This window comes from Rhineura floridana, chromosome 9 (genome assembly GCF_030035675.1).
Source record: "Rhineura floridana isolate rRhiFlo1 chromosome 9, rRhiFlo1.hap2, whole genome shotgun sequence".
Classification (NCBI taxonomy): domain Eukaryota; kingdom Metazoa; phylum Chordata; class Lepidosauria; order Squamata; family Rhineuridae; genus Rhineura; species Rhineura floridana.
The window spans coordinates 28,119,127-28,138,991 of record NC_084488.1 but is presented as its reverse complement, the minus strand read 5'-3'; the positions used below and the strand labels follow the sequence as shown (position 1 = coordinate 28,138,991).

The window sequence follows — 19,865 nt, the reverse complement described above, 5'->3', positions numbered from 1 at the left end:
TGGTGCCACAATGGCAGAACATGATGAAAGATTGGCCAAAGTCTTAGCAACAGCAAAGGCAGCAGTGTTAAGAAACAGGAAGTGCATCTTATGCCAGAAAGACCATACATATCTTAGACACTGCATAAATTAGCATGGTGTGAGTCCAGATCCTAAGAAAATACTCCTTCAACGCATTCAAGCAGCTACCAGCACTTACTCAGACTTTTCAGTGGTGCTGAAATCTGTCAGAACTGGTTGGACATTGTACATTTCTGGAGTGTCAACTAACTTTAAACCTTTCTTTGCAGAAAAGGGAAACGTTACAGAGTTGGAAGGAACAGTCCTATTTGGTGATAGAATTGTCATTCCTGATACAATGCGACAGGAAATGTTGGGAAAACTCCATGAAGGTCATCAAGGAAGCACTAAGTGCAGAGAACGTGCAAGAATGACTGCTTGGTGGCCACGAATAAGGCAAGACCTCAAGGCAATAATAGCAAACTGAGTTTTGCCAGACAAATAAACCTTCACAACAGAAGGAACTACTCATTACCACTCCATGGCCAGATAGGCCATGGAAGACAGTGGGAGCAGACAACTGTGAGTTACGAGGACAAAAGTACTTAGTCGCAATAGAGTATTTCTCCAGATACATAGAGATTGTATACATGCCTGAATCAACAAGCTCTACTGTTATCAGTTGTCTGAAGAATATCTTTGCCAGATGGGGATGCCCAAATGAACCAGTAACAGATAACGGACTGCAATTTGCAGGGAAAGAGTTTATTTTGTTCGTAAAGAAATATGACTTTTGTCACATTACAGCCAATGTCACAAGCCAATGGGGAAGCAGAGAGAACAGTACAAACAGCAAAGTGAATCTTATGTCAGGAAGATCCCTTCCTAGCACTGCTAAGCTGCAGAGCACCACCTATCAATGCAATGAGGTGCAGTCCTGCACAACTGATAATGGGAAGACAAGTAAGTACACCAATTCCAATCTTAGAAGCAAATTTGTATCCTAAGTGGCCTGATTTGGGAAAAGTCTGTCACAGACAACATGGCTAAAAGAAACTACAAATATTACTACCAGGCCCGCCCTTAGCATGTGCGGGGCCCAGGGCAAAAACATAGTTGGGGACCCCCCATGAGCACCACTTTTGCGGTTCCATCCAGGGGTTGTCAGTACCAGATCCAGGGTTTTCTTTGTATCCTTGGGTCTGCCTGTCTGTCTCACACACACACCTTATATTTTATTCACACACCCAGACCCTTCCAGTACCGTTGTAACTTGCAATAAAAATGATTAATAACTGGAGAGCAAGTAGGGGGTGAGGTATTAAACACACGCATTTGCTTCCTAGAGGGGCAATGCAAAAATCCTCTAGTTCCTCTGTCTGTTTCTCTGGCAGTTTCGCCTTCTTCTAGCTGAGAGGGATCCTTTCAGTTATGGGGGGGCGGGCAGGTAAAGAAGTATCTTCCAGCTTCTGCAGTTCTGATCTGATTTTATCCCCCCCCTGCATGCCAGGAAGCCAGGTTGTTACATTCGGTCTTTTCTTTGTTTTATTTTAGCCCTCCCCTTCAACCTGGGATTCTCAAAATGTAAGAAATTTACACCTCGCTTGCACTCTCTTCACCCCCCACACACACACTCCAGGAGCTCCTAATCACTCCCCATCGATTTCGCTAACTCTTTTCATCCCGCTGAAGACACATCTTAAAACACTCTTGCTTAGAATGTGTCCTTTACTTTATACACACTAATAAAATGATTTTCCCCCTTTCCCCCTCCCTGCTCTCTGCTCTCCTCACAGTCAAAAGGGAAGGGCAGGGGAGAGGGGGGAAATCGTTCGGGTAACCTGGCTTATTCCCACTAGGATCCCGAACCCAGGCAGCTTTCCCCCATGCATTTAGATCCTGAAAGCCTCAGTGACTTTCAAGCCAATGCTGCAGATCCAGTGAAGTTAAAAATAAAATAATAAAAATGGAGGCGAGAGGAGGTGGAGGAGAGGGGGCAGGGGTGCCCAGCCCTCCGCTGCCAGGGCCTCCAGCTCGGTCTCACTCAGAACCCGCTGGCCCCAGCCCGCCTCCTGCTCTTCCTCCTCTGGTGCAGAGGGGGATGGCCGTGCTTTGGGGGTAACAGGCCGAGAGGGAGCTTTTCTGGGACCGGCAGGCATCAGCTGAAAGGTGGCCTCCTTGGCCAAGAGTGACATGTGGTGGCAGCGGCAGCTTTGTAGTCCTGCTTGCGGCTGTGCTCCGGGGAAGGCGAGAAGCAGCTCTTGAGGACTCTGTGACTTGGGCTCCACCTGGAAGCCTCGCACCAGGCGGGGGACGGGCCAGTCCTCGGGCAGCTCCCGGCTGAGATACCGGATCTGCTCCATCACCTGGCGGGTCAGGTTGCACTCGGGGGCCCGCACAGTTCCATCAGCCTCTGGAGTTTGTGCAGGCAGATCTCCTTCACCTGGCGCTGCAGCAGCCTTTCCACCTCCTGCTCCTCCGACAGCTCAGCCTCCACCTGCCTGGCGGCAAGTCGGGTAATCACCCTCTCATTCTATCTAGGCAGATCACCAAGCTTGGGGCACCCAAAGTGTGGGGCCCGGGACAACTGCCCTGCTTCCCGGTGCCTAGGGGCGGTACTGATTGCTACAACAGACGTTATGGAGTGAAGACACTTCCAAAATTACAACCTGGTTCACAAGTAAGACTGAAACTGGATGACCAGAAAGGATGGTCTGAACCAGCAACAGTCCAGAGCCAAAGTCAAACTCCAAGATCTTATGTTGTCACTACCAACAATGGAACATTCCGAAAGAACAGGAGACATCCACAGTTGGTTCCAAAACCACAACCAATTTCACAACAAAGTGAGAATTCAGAGGCAGAAATACCAGAAGAGCAGAATTTATTGCCAGAACAATCTCAGAAGACTGAGAAGAAAGAACTGACAAATTCTTGTGAGCAAGCATCACCTGCCAAAGACAGCCTATCTCTTGAGAGTCCGAAGAGAGTGACATCCAGAGGAAGAGTAATTCAAAAACCAGAATGTTATAAAGACTAAATGTTATCCTACAGAATGTTTGCTGATAGAAAAACACAGGCAAAATAAGTTAAAACTCAAAGAAAGGGAAATGTAATGAACTGTGTCTTTAGGTTAGATGCACAGCAAAGAAAGAGTTAACTTTCTCTAGAGGGTATTACACACCCTGGGGGGAGCTACACCGATTTAGTTACTGGAGTTAGATAGTCATTGTTTTGTGTGCTGGGTGAGGCCTAGCACAGAACAAGCTCAGATGTTTTACTGTTTAAGAATTATTAAATAAAGAAGCTCTATTTTATCCTCGGTCTCATCCTGATCAATATAACGCCACACACACTATTCTCAGTAATCTGTGTGATCTCCTTATTATACTTTACTGTGCTGTCCTTTTATGTGTCTACTCAGAAGAAAGCCCCATTGAGTTCCATTGGACTTCCAAGTCAGTATGTACAGGATTGTAGCCATATTATTATTGCCCCATTATTATACAAGGTTTCTGAGATTAAAAGACAGGCGTTTCTCTAAGGCAAGCTGGTACTATCATGATGCTGTATAATGTGGCATCACTCATGTAGAAGGAGCCCAAGCTATTTTCATACTTTCAACTCATCTGTTCATTCCTCTGTCTCAGATTCTTTTTTTAAAAAAGTTTTATCAATTTAGAAAACTCTCTGAACAAATTTGTTTGCGTTAGTTTAGTAGCATTGCTTGCCGTGTAACATTTTATTCACACCCATCTGCAGCTACTTCCAACTGTCTTATTTTGCCCATTTACAGAATGGGATGTGAGGGAATGGGAAATATCATAGTAGGAAATAGGAAGGGAAAGTTGGAGGGATACCAGGAGTGGGAGGAGGCCGAGAAGAGGGGTGAGAACAGATTGGAAAGATGTTGTTGTAGTGCTAAATAGAAATTTCATTAAACAAATGCAATTTGTTATTGTGTTAAACAGAAAGAACAAACACACTGGAAATTAAATAAATGCGTGGGGATGACTTTGCAGAGTATTTCTATTCCTTTTCTTTGCATAAATGTGCACTGTTTAGGTTAGGTTGCTGGCTCTCTGTGGAGAGTGACAGATAAATAGATCCTTTAAAAAGATGCAGTAGATTAATTTATTCTGTGGAAGTGCAGTTCTACCCAAACAAAACCCGAATAATGTGTTAGCTATACAATAAAAGATAACTCTCAGAGTTAAGATGTATCAGTAATGCTATTCCTATCATAAAGCCAAGCACCCTGATCCAGCCAACTGTTCCAGATATAGGCACTTGCACAGAACTGCATCCTGCATGTAGATCCTCTATTGAGTAGAATGTTGATGACTCTCTTATTCTGAGTTGGAAGGGATCTTGAAGGATATCTAGTCCAACCCTCTACTCAATGCAGGATGCAATTACAGCAGCCCTGATCCCTTCATGGATCATTCATCAATTTCAGTGGAGGAAATAGCTCCATGTGAGCATTCAGTCCTTTGTGTATGCAGATCTCTTTCCTCCACTGGAATAGGTTGCCCCATGTTTGTAAAAGACTCATGAATGCATCCAAGCACACACACATAGATTTCTAGATTGGATAGTACTCTGCTAAAACTAAGACGAAGCAATAACATATTCATAAAACATTAGGGATGTTTTCTGCTCCTCTGAAATAACTGTACTTAATATAGGTTTATAATTATCTATCCAGTCTATTCTGCACATTAATTAATGCTCACCATTCTCTGCCTATCAAGATATGCTCATCACTGCTATGGTTACTATTTTCAATACTGGTGCACTTGTCTGACTTAAAGCCTCCAGCAATTACTTGAAAATTTGTTGGAATGAGTAATGGAGATTGCAAACTTTAGCACTGGAGAAATATTTAAAGTCCACACTCATTTGATTCAAATAGAGAGAAAATTACTTCTAGGCATTTTTTGACCTTTGAAGGGATCATCTGAATGAATTTGCAGACACACTCAAGCTGTTATCATTTTTTTCCCCTTACATGTATTTGGAAAGCAGCAATTTATACTTTATCCAACTGAAGGGTAAGTAGTAAATGGATATGCAGTTGTTTTTACTCTAGCTCCGTCCCTTCTTCCATCTCAATGAGTGTGCAGATAATAATGCAACAGGATTATATTGAATCTAGCAGTAATGTATTTGTGGACAAATAATTTATTAGCTAACCATCCTCAGTTGGATAGAAAGTAACAATGTCCAAGATCCAAAGAGCTACCTTCAAGCAAATGCATGCCAACAGGGTTTTTTTGGGGATTGTGTTGTCTTAACGCTAGACCAACCCCCATATTATATAACAAACTACTTTTGAAAGTAATCTCAGTTTCAAAAACAAGGTTACCATCAGGGCTGTGGAGTCGGAGTCGGAAGCAATTTTGGGTGGAGTCGGAGTCGGTAGAAATGTACCGACTCCAACTCCGGCTTCAAAATAAATTTTGATTGACAAATTTTTTAAAATATAAATTCAAAATGTCAAAGAAGCTTCCCATGAAGTCAGCTGTAGTTGAGCATTTCACCATAACTCAAGATGGAAAACATTTTATGTGTCAGTGTATGACACAGGACCCAGATGAAGACAAATGCTGTGATGCCAAGATCAGTGCATATTCAGGCAGCGATAAAAATGCTCCTATGAGAGCTTCCAATTTAAAAAGACATTTACAGCCCTTTCCAGGGCTGTGGAGTTGGAAGCAATTTTGGGTGGAGTCGGAGTCAGACAGAAAAATAGAGGAGTCGGAGTCGAAGGTTTGGCGTACCGACTCCACAGCCCTGGTTACCATTTGGAATAGGAATGCTTTTTAAAAAAATGCAAGTCCCTGGCCCTGTTAGACATGTGGAACTATGTTGCATGGTTCTTTGGGTGCTGACCTATGAGTCCATTAAAAGGATTCCTTGGAAGTGAGAACTAGGTAACAAAGGTGACCTAAGCATGCAGCTCGGGTAACTGTGTGCCTTCCATATGGAAGGCTCTGGCTTGATAACAATAGTCACTGCCAGCCTGGAGAGTCACTTAGATGATGATTTGGATCTCTGAGGAAAGAACAGAGATATTCCTTCTAACACGATAGAACAGCCTGGGACAATTTGAGCAAAGTGCTTTGAATGCTGCAACTTTAAATGGGAAGCAGGAAGGCTCAGGAATGTAGTACAAGAAAAAATGTGGTCAAATAAAAGAAACAGGAAAAATTATGTGTAGGATTTCATTATGTGAAAAAAAGTGTCTGCTGCCTGTTGTGCTACTTTGGTATAGGAACACCTGGGATAACTTAATAGCTAACTCAGTAGTTTGGAAAGAGCCACTGGAATAACTTTTCAACCTTTGCAATAAAAAACAACTTTCAACTGTTGATTCTTCTTTTTTAAAAATAAAGTACATTAATACTACCATTACCTTCTTAGTTTTTGCTATAATCAAAATGAGTTAGTAACATTAGATATACGTTATCTTCATTTTTGTTATCTTACTGCTATCTTTTTTCATTTTATGTCAGTGTATGCATTTTATATTTAAAGCTGTAAAAAAAGTATAAATATTCAAAAATTGGGGTATTTTTTAAAACAACTGTATGCCTCTGTATAGCAGATGCTACCTTTTTTCTAGGATGGGCAGCATATTATATCTTTCTATGCATTGGGGAGTATAAAAATGAGAATGTACCTGTATAAAAACTGATACCTGTATTTGTTTGTTTTCCTCTTTCCTCCCCGTCCCTTTTTGTTGTTGTATTACATCTATTAGAATATACCACTATTTTAAATTGTAAATCATCTTGGTTGAATTGGCAGAGAAACAGATCATAAATGATAGTAGGGATGTGCATCAGATTCACATGAATCCTGAGCTTAATTGGGATGCCTTGGAGGGATTTAGGGCTTGTCTAAGGGAAAGTGGGATCTGTACAGCATGGTATGAGTCAAAGTGAGGGGCCCTGAAGTGCTTAATGGCATCTTAATGATCCAAATGTCAGAAACAAAATGACTCTAAGAATACCATATATGGAATAACACCAGGAATGGAGTGATGGGGGAAGAGAAAATTCCATTATGACAGACAGGTCAATATTGTAATTGGAGTGAATCCCTTTTACTTCTTCCCATTCAGAAGTCAACCTGGATCTTTTTGTTGACAGTTTACCAGTTTTCTTACCCAGGGCACCTCTCTTTTGCCTGCAGTTTTCAGATTAATTGCTCACAACTTTAAGTGATTCATTTTTTTACCCCAAAACTGTAATGGCTGTTCTCAGGAAAACAATTTCAGCTGTCCTTCTGAAATTTGGGGAGGTTCATGTCCTCAGAGGGAGTGACCTTGCCTATAAATTTCATCCAATTTTATCCCAAAATAAACCAAACATTATCAAAAAATCAATTTTTAAGCCCCCTGGGCGTATTTGCCTGTAAATTGGCAGGTTGTAACTACTCTTGTATCTACAGGCTTGTGTGCCTGAAAAATTCATCCACTTCTGTCAAAAGAAGAAAGTTATAGCTGTTTTATTTCTCAGTATTGAACAGACAAAGGTGTGGGGACAAACCCCAAGCCCAATTGGGCAAGCTCCAAGAATCTCAGACAGAGATTGACTCTTCCAAAGTACCAAATTTGACTCTGAATTAAATCTTGTGATTGGTGCAGACCCCTAATAAATAGACCTTGTCACCTCATACTCCATGTGGTTGATTGATCTGTTGTATGACAACTTCCTCCCATGTCTGTGTGTCTGTGTGCGTGCATATGTTTTAGGATTCACTTTGTGGTTAGATAGACCTAACTAAAGTGAGAAAGAGAATGAAGCATTGCACATCCAAATATTGGGGATCTAGATGACTCTAACATGCTGCAAAAATATTTATTCAGTACCAAAATAGTTACTTTCTGTTGATGAAGCAGTTGAGATATGGAGATGTTTGCCATTCAGTATTTTTTCATAACTCTAGGAAGTTTTAAAATGAAGGAAAGCATGCATGAATAGACACCATAGAAATTAACATTGGGGCTATTACAGAGTTCAGGTGCTATTCCTCTCTAGTTGTGTTTCTGTCATTAACCACACACACAGTGTTTAATTATATGACTTGACTGAGATCTATCTCACTGCAGCTTCACAGCAGTAAAATGCATCTTGTAATTGTGTAGGAAAGTTAAGATAGTTGCCCTAGAAATGAGCGTTAAGTGTGTTTTGCTTCCTTGTTAACCTAATTACTGGCATTATAATACCTTTTCATTTTTATTTTGTGCAACACCAATGGTTGAATAATATTTCTTTCTGCACAGTGTTTAGTTTCATTATTTTTCTTCTCCCAACCTTTCATTGAACTACCATTAGCACGGATAAAACAGATGATGAGGATGACGAAGACCTAACAGTGAACAAAACATGGGTGCTTGCCCCAAAGATCCATGAAGGAGATGTCACTCATATACTGAACTCCTTACTCCAAGGCTATGATAATAAACTTCGACCAGATATTGGAGGTTAGTGGTATTCAATTTTCAGTGAAAAAAAATTAAAGTATGCATTTTGGCAATACCTGGTTTTGTGCTTGTCCTGGTAGCAACCCAGATTAGGCCTCTAATTCTGTTCTATTTCTTGCAAAATGAGTACCTCTTTAACATGGTACATGAAAAATAGAACTTTAATATGCTATTTTTATTGTACACTAATTCAGATGTTAGAGACCTAGTGACTATTACCTAGTACCATCAAAGAACTAGAGACCTAATTCCTATTGCCAACTTGGGCTAGCCTTGCCACAGTGACCCATGCAGTCTGCATGAGTTACCCTTGAAGAATTTGACTGCCAGATTTGTTGAGTAGCATAACTACATCACAGCTTGTCCTGAAGACTTGCATATATGTTTCTGAGCCCAAATCTAGCTGTTAACTGTTAAGTTCTTATTTAATATAAGGCATAGTTACTTATGTAGGCCCAGAACATGGAAATGGAAATGGACTGCTTTCAAGTCGATCCCGACTTATGGCGACCCTGTGAATAGGGTTTTCGTGGTAAGTGGTATTCAGAGGTGGTTTACCATTGCCTCCCTCTGAGGCTGAGAGGCAGTGACTGGCAAGAGGCTGCTTATTGATGAACAGGCTAACATACAACTGCATAGGAAAATGAAAGGAATTGCAAGAAGAAGCTAAAGGACAGGGTACAAATGTGCTTGAATTTCATAAAATTTGAATTTGACACCAGCTTTCCCAATTATTCTCTCTCTCTTTTTGTCCTCATGGATCTTTTTTTTCTAGTATTTTTCTGCAGCTGAAGCAGATTTTCTTTTTAAAAAATCACCTCAAAATTGATATTAATATTGATATTTCCTTCAAAATAGCAATATTTTAAAAATATTGATATTTTTATGAAAAAACTGAATAGGTAATTATAGTAAATACCAGGCATTAATCCCTTTCAAAGTGGTCCCAGAAGTAAGTCCGACGGAGCGAGAATTGAACCAGCACCAAAATGTGGATACCAACCCTAGGATCTTTGTCCCAACCCATAATAAATGAAGACAGTGTTTAGCTCGATTGTTGCCCATTACTATATTAATATTGACAGATAAAGCCTTAAAGAACTTGGAGGTCGAAATACTTAAATGCTTGTGTTAAGATCAGTAGAGAGAGAACTTCTCACAATTCTACTGCCTGGGGAAGTACATGGTGCAGCAGTATAGGAAAGGCTTTCTCAATGGTGGACACACACACACACACCCCCGGAGGTGCATCTGGTGCCAACTTTCCTTGGGTTTTGGTGCTAGTAAGATACACATTTTTGCTCAGGCTTTTGGAGGAAGTTAGGTTATTGTAGCCTATTTGAGTGTATCACCTGCTTGCAGTAGGGACTGTATTTAGGAAGGCTGTGTGTTTTTAAAAATGTTTTTATGGTAACATGTTTGGTGTTGACCTGCATTACTTAGATTGGTGTTTTGTTGTAAGCCACCCTGGGATGAGTATAACGGAGGGCAGGTTTACAAATTGAAGGAAATAGATAAAAACAATGATGGCTGGGGGGCCCTGGACTTGGTGGGCCTGCTAGGAGGTCCCAGGGGCATGGCTGAGTTGCTCTGATTTTCTCCCTATCCTCCTCCCTTGCAAAGATACTGTGGATGTCTAAGCAATGCAGTTGTACAAACACTTAGCACTTAACTACACTGAAAAGTGGCATGCTTTGGTTTGGACAGGGTCCCTGGTGTCTCAGTTGTTTCTCTGCTGACAGAAAAGTTCTGTGTTCCCCATCTGTTCTAGTTCTCTCTCTATCCTCCTCCTCTGCAAAGAAACAAAAGGCACTTAAACATTTCACTTTTATCAATGCTTAGCACCGAAGTGGTTCAGAAGGGGTCCCTGCTGTCACAATTTCAATGTCAGTGACTGTCAATGCCAATGACTAATGCATTAATCAGTCTCTTATGTATATTGGCAGGACCCTCCGTGGCGCAGAGTGGTAAGCGGCGGTAACGCAGCTGAAGCTTTGCTCACGGCCGGAGTTCAATTCCAATGGAAGGAGGAAGTTGGATCTCCAGTAAAAGGGGTCAAGGTCCACTCAGCCTTCCATCCATCCGTGGTTGGTAAAATGAGTACCCAGCATATGCTGGGGGGTAAAGAAAGGCCGGGGAAGGAACTGGCAATCCCACCCCATATATACGGTCTGCCTAGTAAACGTCGCAAGACGTCACCCTAAGAGTCGGAAACGACTCGCACTAGTAAGTGCGGGGACACCTTTACCGTTTACTTATATTGGCAGAAGGAACAGGAACTACTACTCCTATAGCAGTCATATTCTTGGAGATCCGCATTGCCACATCCTTCATGCCTGGTGTTGGTCTCATGGCTCCTCTGACCACCTGTATGGGCAGTGCTTAAGGAACTTCTCTGTACTCTAGGGGAGTGGGCACAGGGTCTCCTGCGTATAACTCTTGCCTTATAAGTAGATATGGTCTTCTCAAGATCTCATAGCCTATGCTAAGTCATCTCTTATTGGCCACTCCTGGCATTTCCTCTGTAATGTCAAACCAGGAATCTGTTGCACTCACAGCCACTAGCCCACACTTTGTCACTCCAGGCAGATGCTCTGGCATGGCTCCCAACTAAGGAGCCATTCGTACCTCATGGGCTCTGATACACACATCAGTTCTCACATATTCATGGTCATGAACATATATCTGTCCTGGGACTTCATTTGCATCTGCCACATATGCTATGGTGGTATATCAGTATCCTATCAACCAGTAACCATCTGTCATTTCAAAGGCTATAAATTCACCATCTACAGGTTCTTTTTCACTGACTTCATGAAAATCAGCCAGAAAGCCTTCTCTCTCAGCAATGTCTGTGCCATGGTTAAAGTTTGTGTCTTTTCAAGACTTCTCTTGAGGTACAGGGGTCTACTCTTCCTGTTTCCCAACACTCTCTGGTTGAGGTTACTTGAGCTTTATGGTTGTTCTAAAGTTCTCTCAACACTTTAGATCAAATTTTAAGAACTCTGATATTTCTGCAGTTTATCAGACTTCCTCTTCAGGGTGCTATTCTGCTGGCTTATCTGTCCTTCATGGTCACCACCTGAAATCAGCAAGACTGGCCCCCTTCTTGAGAATGCACAGGATCAAGGGACCTTGCTTTCCCCCCTTATCCGTATCTATTCAGAGTCCTTATATGTTAAACATTAGCTCACCTAAGCTTGTAGGTGTCTAATAGCAGTTGTTTGAGTAGGTGGAAGTAATGGTTTGAGACCCCACCCAAGGATTATTTGGTCTTGGGAGGTATCAGAAATATTTAATTAGGGAGTTGGATATCAGACAGCAAAATATTCTTATGATATGCTATTTATTCATGTCTTGCACACTACAACTGTTGAATGCACTCTAAATGGGTATCAGAAACAGAAAATCATACAAAATCAGTATAAAAGAAGTTGATGTATACACTCACTTAACCTCAAAGTGTAAGACCTTGAAGGTACAAACTTACTTAGGTTACAATTTATGAATGGACAGAGTCCAAACACAAAATCTTGCTATAGAACCAAAGACCCAAAATAGATGGAAATACATACAATGATGCATCTCACCCATCAGATGACATGGATGGCATACATCATATCTGCAGTGTCTTGCAAAAGTACTCAGACCCCTGACCAATGCTCTCATATTACTGAATTACAAATGGTACATTGTAATTTCTTTCTGTATGATATTTTATTTTGCAACACTGAAATTCAAAATCAATTATTGTAAGGTGACATTGGTTTTATGTTGGGAAATGTTTGTAAGAAACATAAAAAACTGAAACGTTGCTGGCATAAGTATTCAACCCCCCTTAATATTTGGTAGAGCCACCTTTTGCTGCAATAACAGCTTTAAGTCTTTAGGGGTAGGTATGTACCAGCTTTGCACACAGTGTCAGAGGGATTTTGGCCTATTCTTCTTGGCAGATTAGCTCCAGGTCATTCAGCTTGGTTGGACATCGCTTGTGGACTGCAATTTTCAAAGAGCACCACAGATTCTCAATAGGAATGAGATCAGGACTTTGACTAGACCACTGTAGGACATTCACCTTTTTGTTCTTGGGCTACTCCAGTGTTGTTTTGGCCTTGTGCTTAGGATAAGTGTCCTGCTGAAAAGTGAATTTCCTCCCAAGCGTCAGCTTATTAGTGGACTGAAACAGGTTCTCTTGCAGTATTTCCCTGTATTTTGCTCCATCCAATCCCTGCTGATGAGATGCATCCCCACAGCATGATGCTTCCACCACCATACTTCACTGTAAGGATGGTGTGTCTTGAGGCATGGGCAATGTTAGGTTTGCACTACGCTTAGTGCTTTGAGTTTTGGCCAAAAAGCTCTATCTTGGTCTCATCTGACCACAAAACATTTTCCCACATTGCAGTTGGGGCACTCTCATGCTTTCTGGCAAACTCCAGACATGCTTTCAGATGATACTTTTTGAGTAATGGTTTCTTTCTTGCCACCCTCCCATACAGGCCAGTGTTATGCAGAGCTCTTGATATGGTTGACTGTGCACCATTACTCCACTCCCAGCCACTGAACTCTGCAGCTCCTTCAAAGTGATTGTTGGCCTCTCCGTGGCTTCTCTCACAAGTCTCCTCCTTGTTCGAGCGCTGAGTTTTGAGGGGCGGCCTTTTCTTGGCAGTGCCTGGGTGGTGTGATTCAGCTTCCACTTCCTGATTATTGATCCAACTGTGCTGGATCAAACACTTGGATATTATTTTGAACCCTTTTCCTAATCTATGCATTTGTATTACATTATCTTTGACTTCTGTAGAATGCTTTTTAGTCTTCATTTTTCTTCAGATCCACAGCCTGACCAATTACCTTATAACAGTGGGGTTTTTATCCTGACAATGTGACATCAGCTTTAATGGTTCACAGGTGGAGGCCAATGGTAAGATAATTGTGTCCTCAATAGGGCAATTTCTTTCATCTGTGTAAACTGGGAGCTTCCACAGCACAGGAGTTGAAAACTTATGCAAGCAACATGTTTCAGTTTTTTATGGTTCTTACAAACATTACCGAACATAAAACCAATGTCACCTTACAATAATTGATTTTGAGTTTCAGTGTTTCAAAATAAAATATCATACAGAACAAGATTATAATGTACCATTTGTAATTCAGTAATATGAGAGCATTGGTCAGGGGTCTGATTACTTTTTCATGGCACTGTATGTCATGGCATAAGTTTTGGGGGGCTAAAGTCCCCTTTATCAGATGCATTATTCTTGATATCCCCCTGCAAGCTTATGGAATAATACAATTGCCAGCCTTTAATGTGCTACTTGACTGTTGCTTCATTTCTGCTGTAAGCCATGGTTATTTGGCTACCCCTCTGATTGAAACGATATTGGAATGATGTACGCAACAACACACAATGAACCTGTGACAGAGAGAAGGATTTTAAGTTAAATCTCCAGATCCTCTGGTGCGCTTGTTTTTAAAGGTGTAAAGACAAGGAGGTTCTTGCCAGTTGACTTACTGAGAAGGAAAATGTGCAGGCAATATTCTACCCAGTCAGCCTAAGGGGTTCAACTACTAGCACTCCTCCTCCTTATAAAGCACAGCCTTCTCTCGCAGACTTGAGCAGGGGAGACATAATTAGGAACTATGAGCCTCAGAAATAAATGGCATGAGCATCCATAGAGTACAAATGCCTTGCCTCTGTTTCTATTTAATAAGATAATTCCAGAACAAGTATTCTTTGTGTAAACAGTACATCTTATAATCACCACTGTAGAAGAGCCTGCTGGCTCCAGACCAAAGACCCATCTAATACGACATCCTGTTCTCACAGTAGCCAAACACACACACACAAACAGAGAGAGCATTTTTTTTAAACCTAAAGAAAAATAGAAATGCAAAACTCCATATTTCTCTGAAATCTAAACACACACATATTTATAACTGCAGTTCCAAACTTAGAAACAATACACAGGCACACAGAGCATTTTTAAACTGAAAGAAAAACAGGAATGTAAAATCTTCATGCTTCTCAAATCTAATCACACACACATTTATGGTATCTTAAAAAAAACACCCTGCAGTTCCGATAATATGCAAATACTGAAATTTACAACACACAGAGAAGCCACCCACCATTTTGGGCTCCTGCTGGGAGGAAGGGCAGGATACAAATTAAATAAATAAATAAATAAATAATTTTTCCTCCCCATTCACAAAAAATGCAACTGCAAATTAAATAAAAAATAGATGTTTATTATAGAAATATATATTATTATAGAAAGAGATACACACTTCCCCTACCATCACTCTCAACAAATATTAATCAAAAACAAGCTGCTCAAACTAGCAATTACACCCTTCTCCTGGCTAACTACAAAGAATGTGCTTTGAACTGTTTGGAGGTATGGCCCTCAAGGAAGTAGCTCTGAGCATGCTCAGAAGGCAGGTAGAACTGCACTTTAAAAAGTCCTGCTTCATCCTATACAGAGGCTGAAATGGCCCTCATCACAACAAGAGGGAGTAGGAACCTGTACAACTTCTGTTCACCATTTTTGGGATCCCCTGGGAAGCTTGTGAGACTTTGGGGGTGATTTGTGTATGTTGGACCCTGGGTGAGAGCCAGGAGCTTGAGAGATGTTGAGTGGAGAAGTGCAAGGCAATTGTTTTAATATTTATTTGTTAATTTGTATTGCATATGCTTTTGTATTGTGGCTTTATTGTATATATGTTTATAATATTTCTTGTTTTATCTTCTGTACACCACTTAGAGATTTTTATATATACTAAGCGGTATAGAAATGGCTTAAACAAATAAACAAACTGTGGCTGAAAAGCTGGCATTTGTACAAATACCCATGATTTTTCTGCCCAGAGACACCTGGGAGAGACCTCTTTACTATAGCTATACTTTTGGATTAACATTGGCTGAGTGGTGTAGAGATTGGCCAGAGAACAGTAGATTGACAGAAATTTTTGCAGAACTTTTCTTGAGTTCAAATAAAAGTATAAAATTTATGTGGGACAGGAAAGAGTGTGTGGCTTTGAGATATTTGGGTGGTTTTTTTAAAAAAAAATTGCTTGGGATTCTCTTTAGGAGGGCTGTGCTCTAGTGGACAGTCTCCACTGGTGCAGAGCATTAATTCTAATTTAAAGAAAAAGAATAAAGTGTACACATTTCTAATGAATGAAAACTGGTTGGGGAGTATGAGAGTTGTTATTCCTTCATTCCTCTCCATTCATACAGTGCCCAGCTCCCATTGTCTGCCAGTGCCTATGTTTTCATTAGTGGTCCCCTTGTCTACTATGAACATCTGAATGCTCTGAAGCCTTCATAGAATACCTGTGTCTCTGTCACACATATCTTCTCCTTGCTGGATTAGTTGGCAGAGGCAGAAATGGAACTTCTCTTGTACAGACTGACTATTCAGACTTAACTGAGAATTAGTTGATCTAGAAGTACGCCGTGCCAAAGACCAAGGTAAAGAGGTGTGTCTTCAGTATGTAATGAAAGCTAAACAACAAAGGTGCTAGATGCACCTCTGCAGGGAGGGATTTCCACAGCTTAGAGATGCCACAGAGAATCCTTCTCCTGGGCCGCCACTCCCCAAACTTCCAAGAATATATAAGTGTACGCCTGTATTATTATCACCATCCATCCATTCATCCATTCATACATCCATTCATACATCCATATATCCATCCATACATACATACCCTGCCTTTTGGCCCAAGGCCCTCAAGGCGGCTTACGAAGACCCAAATATCAAAATACAACATAAGAATACATCAATAAAACAATAAATCAATACAATAAAGCTGTAGGGCTCTCTGTTAGAGTAATCAGAACTTCTTAAAAAGCAGAGAACCCAACCTGACCCAGACGTGCCAGGGAAGACTGACGTGCATCCAGCTTGTGCATGGAGGCTTGTTTCAGACTCTTGTTACCGAGTCTGACCATGCGTGGTCCAACTCTGTTCCTCACAGTCATAGGATACTGTACCTGAAAAAGAATTAAAGTCTGTTTTCAAAAGGGGGAGCAGTTTTCTTTTGGCGCAAGCAGATGGACTCAAATGGCAACGGTCGCTCATCAGCTACTGAGTTTATCTGGGGATGCAATTTTTTGATTTCTACTGCTGATATTTACTACGTTTTGTTAGATTTGGGGTGGTTGGATTGTGAAATATGTATTATAGTTTTTAAAGTTTGTACATCAGGTGCCTCCTGAGCAGAAAGTGATACTCATAAATAAATAAACCTTCGGTAGGACTGGAAGATTGGGATGGGCCAGGTGAAACTGTGAAGTAGGGTGAAGATATTTTCTTTGAAGTAAAGTTTGAGAATACTCTGAAAGATAATAATTAAGTTCTGAGTGACTGTTTTTTCATATAAGTGATTGATTTTGTGCCAGGTGAGTGTATATTGATCAAGACTCTAGCTAAAGAGTTATTCATAAATCTGATTTGTGCTTTGGTCTGGATATGATTACGAGGGCTAAAGAAGGTAATCGCTTTCCCCAGCATATCTTCACTAGAAATATATTGAGAGGAAAGAATTGGTTTTGTGTTTTCAATATATTAAGTTGTAGGCTGCATAATTAGTGGTGCATTTGACTCGTTTTCTCATGTGTTACTTTTATGCATTAATCAAGATGTGCAGTATGAATTCTTGTAATTTGCTTCCTCTGCCTCCCTCAGCTTAAAAAAAAGTGTCTTTTTATCTGTTTTAATGTGATCCATGTTAATAAACAACATCGTATGCCATCTAAGGCTGCAACTCTATAGCACTTACCTGGGAATAAGACCCATTTAATTCAGTGAGACCATTACGTCTATGTGCATTGGATTTGAGTGTGAAAATAGATATTTTAGATGAGATGCACCACCAAAACATGATACTTATATTCTGAACATTTCTTCCTGACAAATTACAAATGTAATCTGATCGACATGATCTGTCCCCTCCCAAGTATGCAGAGCTGTAGGTGAGCAACTGTGTGGTTTCAGGAGAGGATCCTGATTTGGCATTGCATAGAGCATCCTCTTCCTTTCACCTCTTTCCCTGCTAATCTTCAGCAGGTTGCTGCTTTGCCAGCAAGACTTCAACATAGCTGGCACCGTAAGGCGCTTTTCCATGCTTGGCATATAGGCATTCAGCAACTGTATACCACTAATGTTCCATGTGGGAATACATACAAAGGTCCCTTATACTGTGAGACTATTGGTCCATCTAGTCTTTTATTGTCAATTCTGAGTGACAGCAGCTCTCCAGGGTCCCAGGTACAGGTCTTTCTCATCACCTCCTGTTCCATTTTAAACTGGGACTAATGAGGGATTGAACCTGGGACCTTATGCATACAGAGCTTGAGCTCTCCAACCGAGCTATGGTCCCTCCCATAGAATAGCCTGCTGTAGGCAACTGGATCCTGGCACAAGAAGGGCCTCCCAGTATTGAAAATGGCCACGGATGTTGCAGTAAACCCAGGATAATACACCAAACTGAAGGCCAATTACAAACTGTGTAGAATGCCTATCAAGCTGTGTGTCCACAGGTCGAGATCGATTAGGTAGACTAATGACATGGTCTTCTATTGTTTAGTAATGTAATTTTTGTGAATCAATATAGGAAGCACTGAATTTCACATGAAATGATGGTTATTGTTTTGTTTAGTGAGAACTACAGTAATTGAAACAGATGTCTACGTTAACAGCATTGGTCCGGTCGATCCAATTAATATGGTAAGTTTATGGTTATAATAAAACTTCCAAGGTAAGGTTTTTTTATATATCATCTTGCCAATGCCTCTCACTATATCAAGAGATAGGGTAACTTTGCACTTTTGAAAAGTGACTATTACTTTGAATATGATCGCTGAGACATCAGGTGTTCCATAAGAAAGTATTCTGTTATTGTGGAAAATCTAACTAAATTAGAGTAATAAAAGACAAAGACAAAATTTGAAAGAAAATAACGTTAACCTTATGCAAATGAGTCCTTTTTTATTTCTTATCCTCCTTACAATCTGGAAAAGCAGATCAAAACTAAATAAGACTCAAATGGAATATGATCCAAGTACATTTAAATGCCAATAAATAGTGTTAAGGAACTTATGTTGTTAAGATGGGCAAGATAGGAAAATTGCCTAGAACAAAAGCTCTAGTGAGGTGGCTTTTGACTTCCAGTCTGTCTGGGACTGAGACAGTCTTGGTCATAGCAGAAGAGGAAAAACTACTTCGGATTTTAAAACAAACCACCCTAATTCACCAGTCCTGGGCTTATCAGAATGTTGCTATCAATTGGATCACACATTTTTCCAAATTTTTCCTTTCCATTTTTTAAATCTGGTTTGCAATCATGAGGATTTTGTGTGCTCTGTTTATTAATTCAGTGTGGTTTTGTGTTTTTATATTTGCTTTGTTTATATTGTTGGAACTTTGTGTTATGAAGTATCATACAAATGTCAACAAGAAACAAATTTTTGCACTGCAGTTTTGGTTCACAAACATGTATATTCCAGGAAAAAAGCCATATAAAATGTGCATTTCAGGAGAAGAATGTGTACAAAATGTATCCTCCAGTGGAAAATGCATACAATTTAAATGTGAATTTTTCATGTGCTTTAAAAAAAATACAAAAACTCAGAAGAGACCTATGATTGAGCACCTGCAAAACTAACACAGAATGGAAATAGGTTGGCCGTCCATCTCTATCTGGTCACCCTGATGAATGACCTATGCTGGACAAGAGGAGTGCATTTCTGTTGGTTCTATTGGACCTCTTAGTGGCTTTCAATACTATTGACCATGGTGTACTTCTGGGCTACCTGTGGAAATGGGGATTAGCTTTGCAGTGTGTCAAGTCCTTCATTTACCGTAAGTTCCCAGAGATGTTGCTGAGGGATTATTATTGAGCCCCATAGCCATTGGCTTTTGGAGCTCCTCATCTCATTCCCTATGCTATTCAGCATCTACATGAAACCATGGAAGGAAGTTAACTGGAGATTTGGTATATAATATCATCAATATGATGATGGAACCCAACTTTTCCACATGCTTCCAGGAAGTCAGTGAAGGTCATGATCCAGTGTCTTAGGTCAGTTGTGAACTGTATGTGGACAAACAAGCTGAAATGAAGTTCTTCTGGTCACTAGGAAAGCCAATCCAAGGTTAGGCACACAACCTGTCCAGGATGCAGTTGTATCTCTGAGTAGTCATCCAGGAGAGCTTTTCCATGTGTTGAAGGTGCTGGCTGGATCTGCCCAGATAGAGGTGGTAGGGACTTTGGGCAGACGTGCTTGTTCTAGGGCTAGGCTCAGTGCCTGGTGTGAGTGATTAAGAATGTTGTTATTATTATTTTCCTTTCAGATAATCTACAACTG

General features: G+C 40.7%; 1 protein-coding gene across 4 annotated transcripts in view; it reads left to right on the top strand.

Annotated features, from left to right (window-relative positions):
- Window positions 1–19,865, top strand: part of GABRG1 (gamma-aminobutyric acid type A receptor subunit gamma1) — a 108,711-nt gene that overhangs the window by 47,066 nt on the left and 41,780 nt on the right. Inside the window, exons 2-3 of one of the 4 annotated variants that reach the window (XM_061583980.1) lie at window positions 8,346–8,494; window positions 18,158–18,225. In XM_061583980.1, the coding sequence (XP_061439964.1) occupies window positions 8,346–8,494; window positions 18,158–18,225 (217 nt within the window). Of the gene's footprint in view, window positions 1–8,345; window positions 8,495–18,157; window positions 18,226–19,865 lie in introns of those variants that run through there. The other 3 variants (XM_061583982.1, XM_061583981.1, XM_061583983.1) reach the window with 3 other exon arrangements.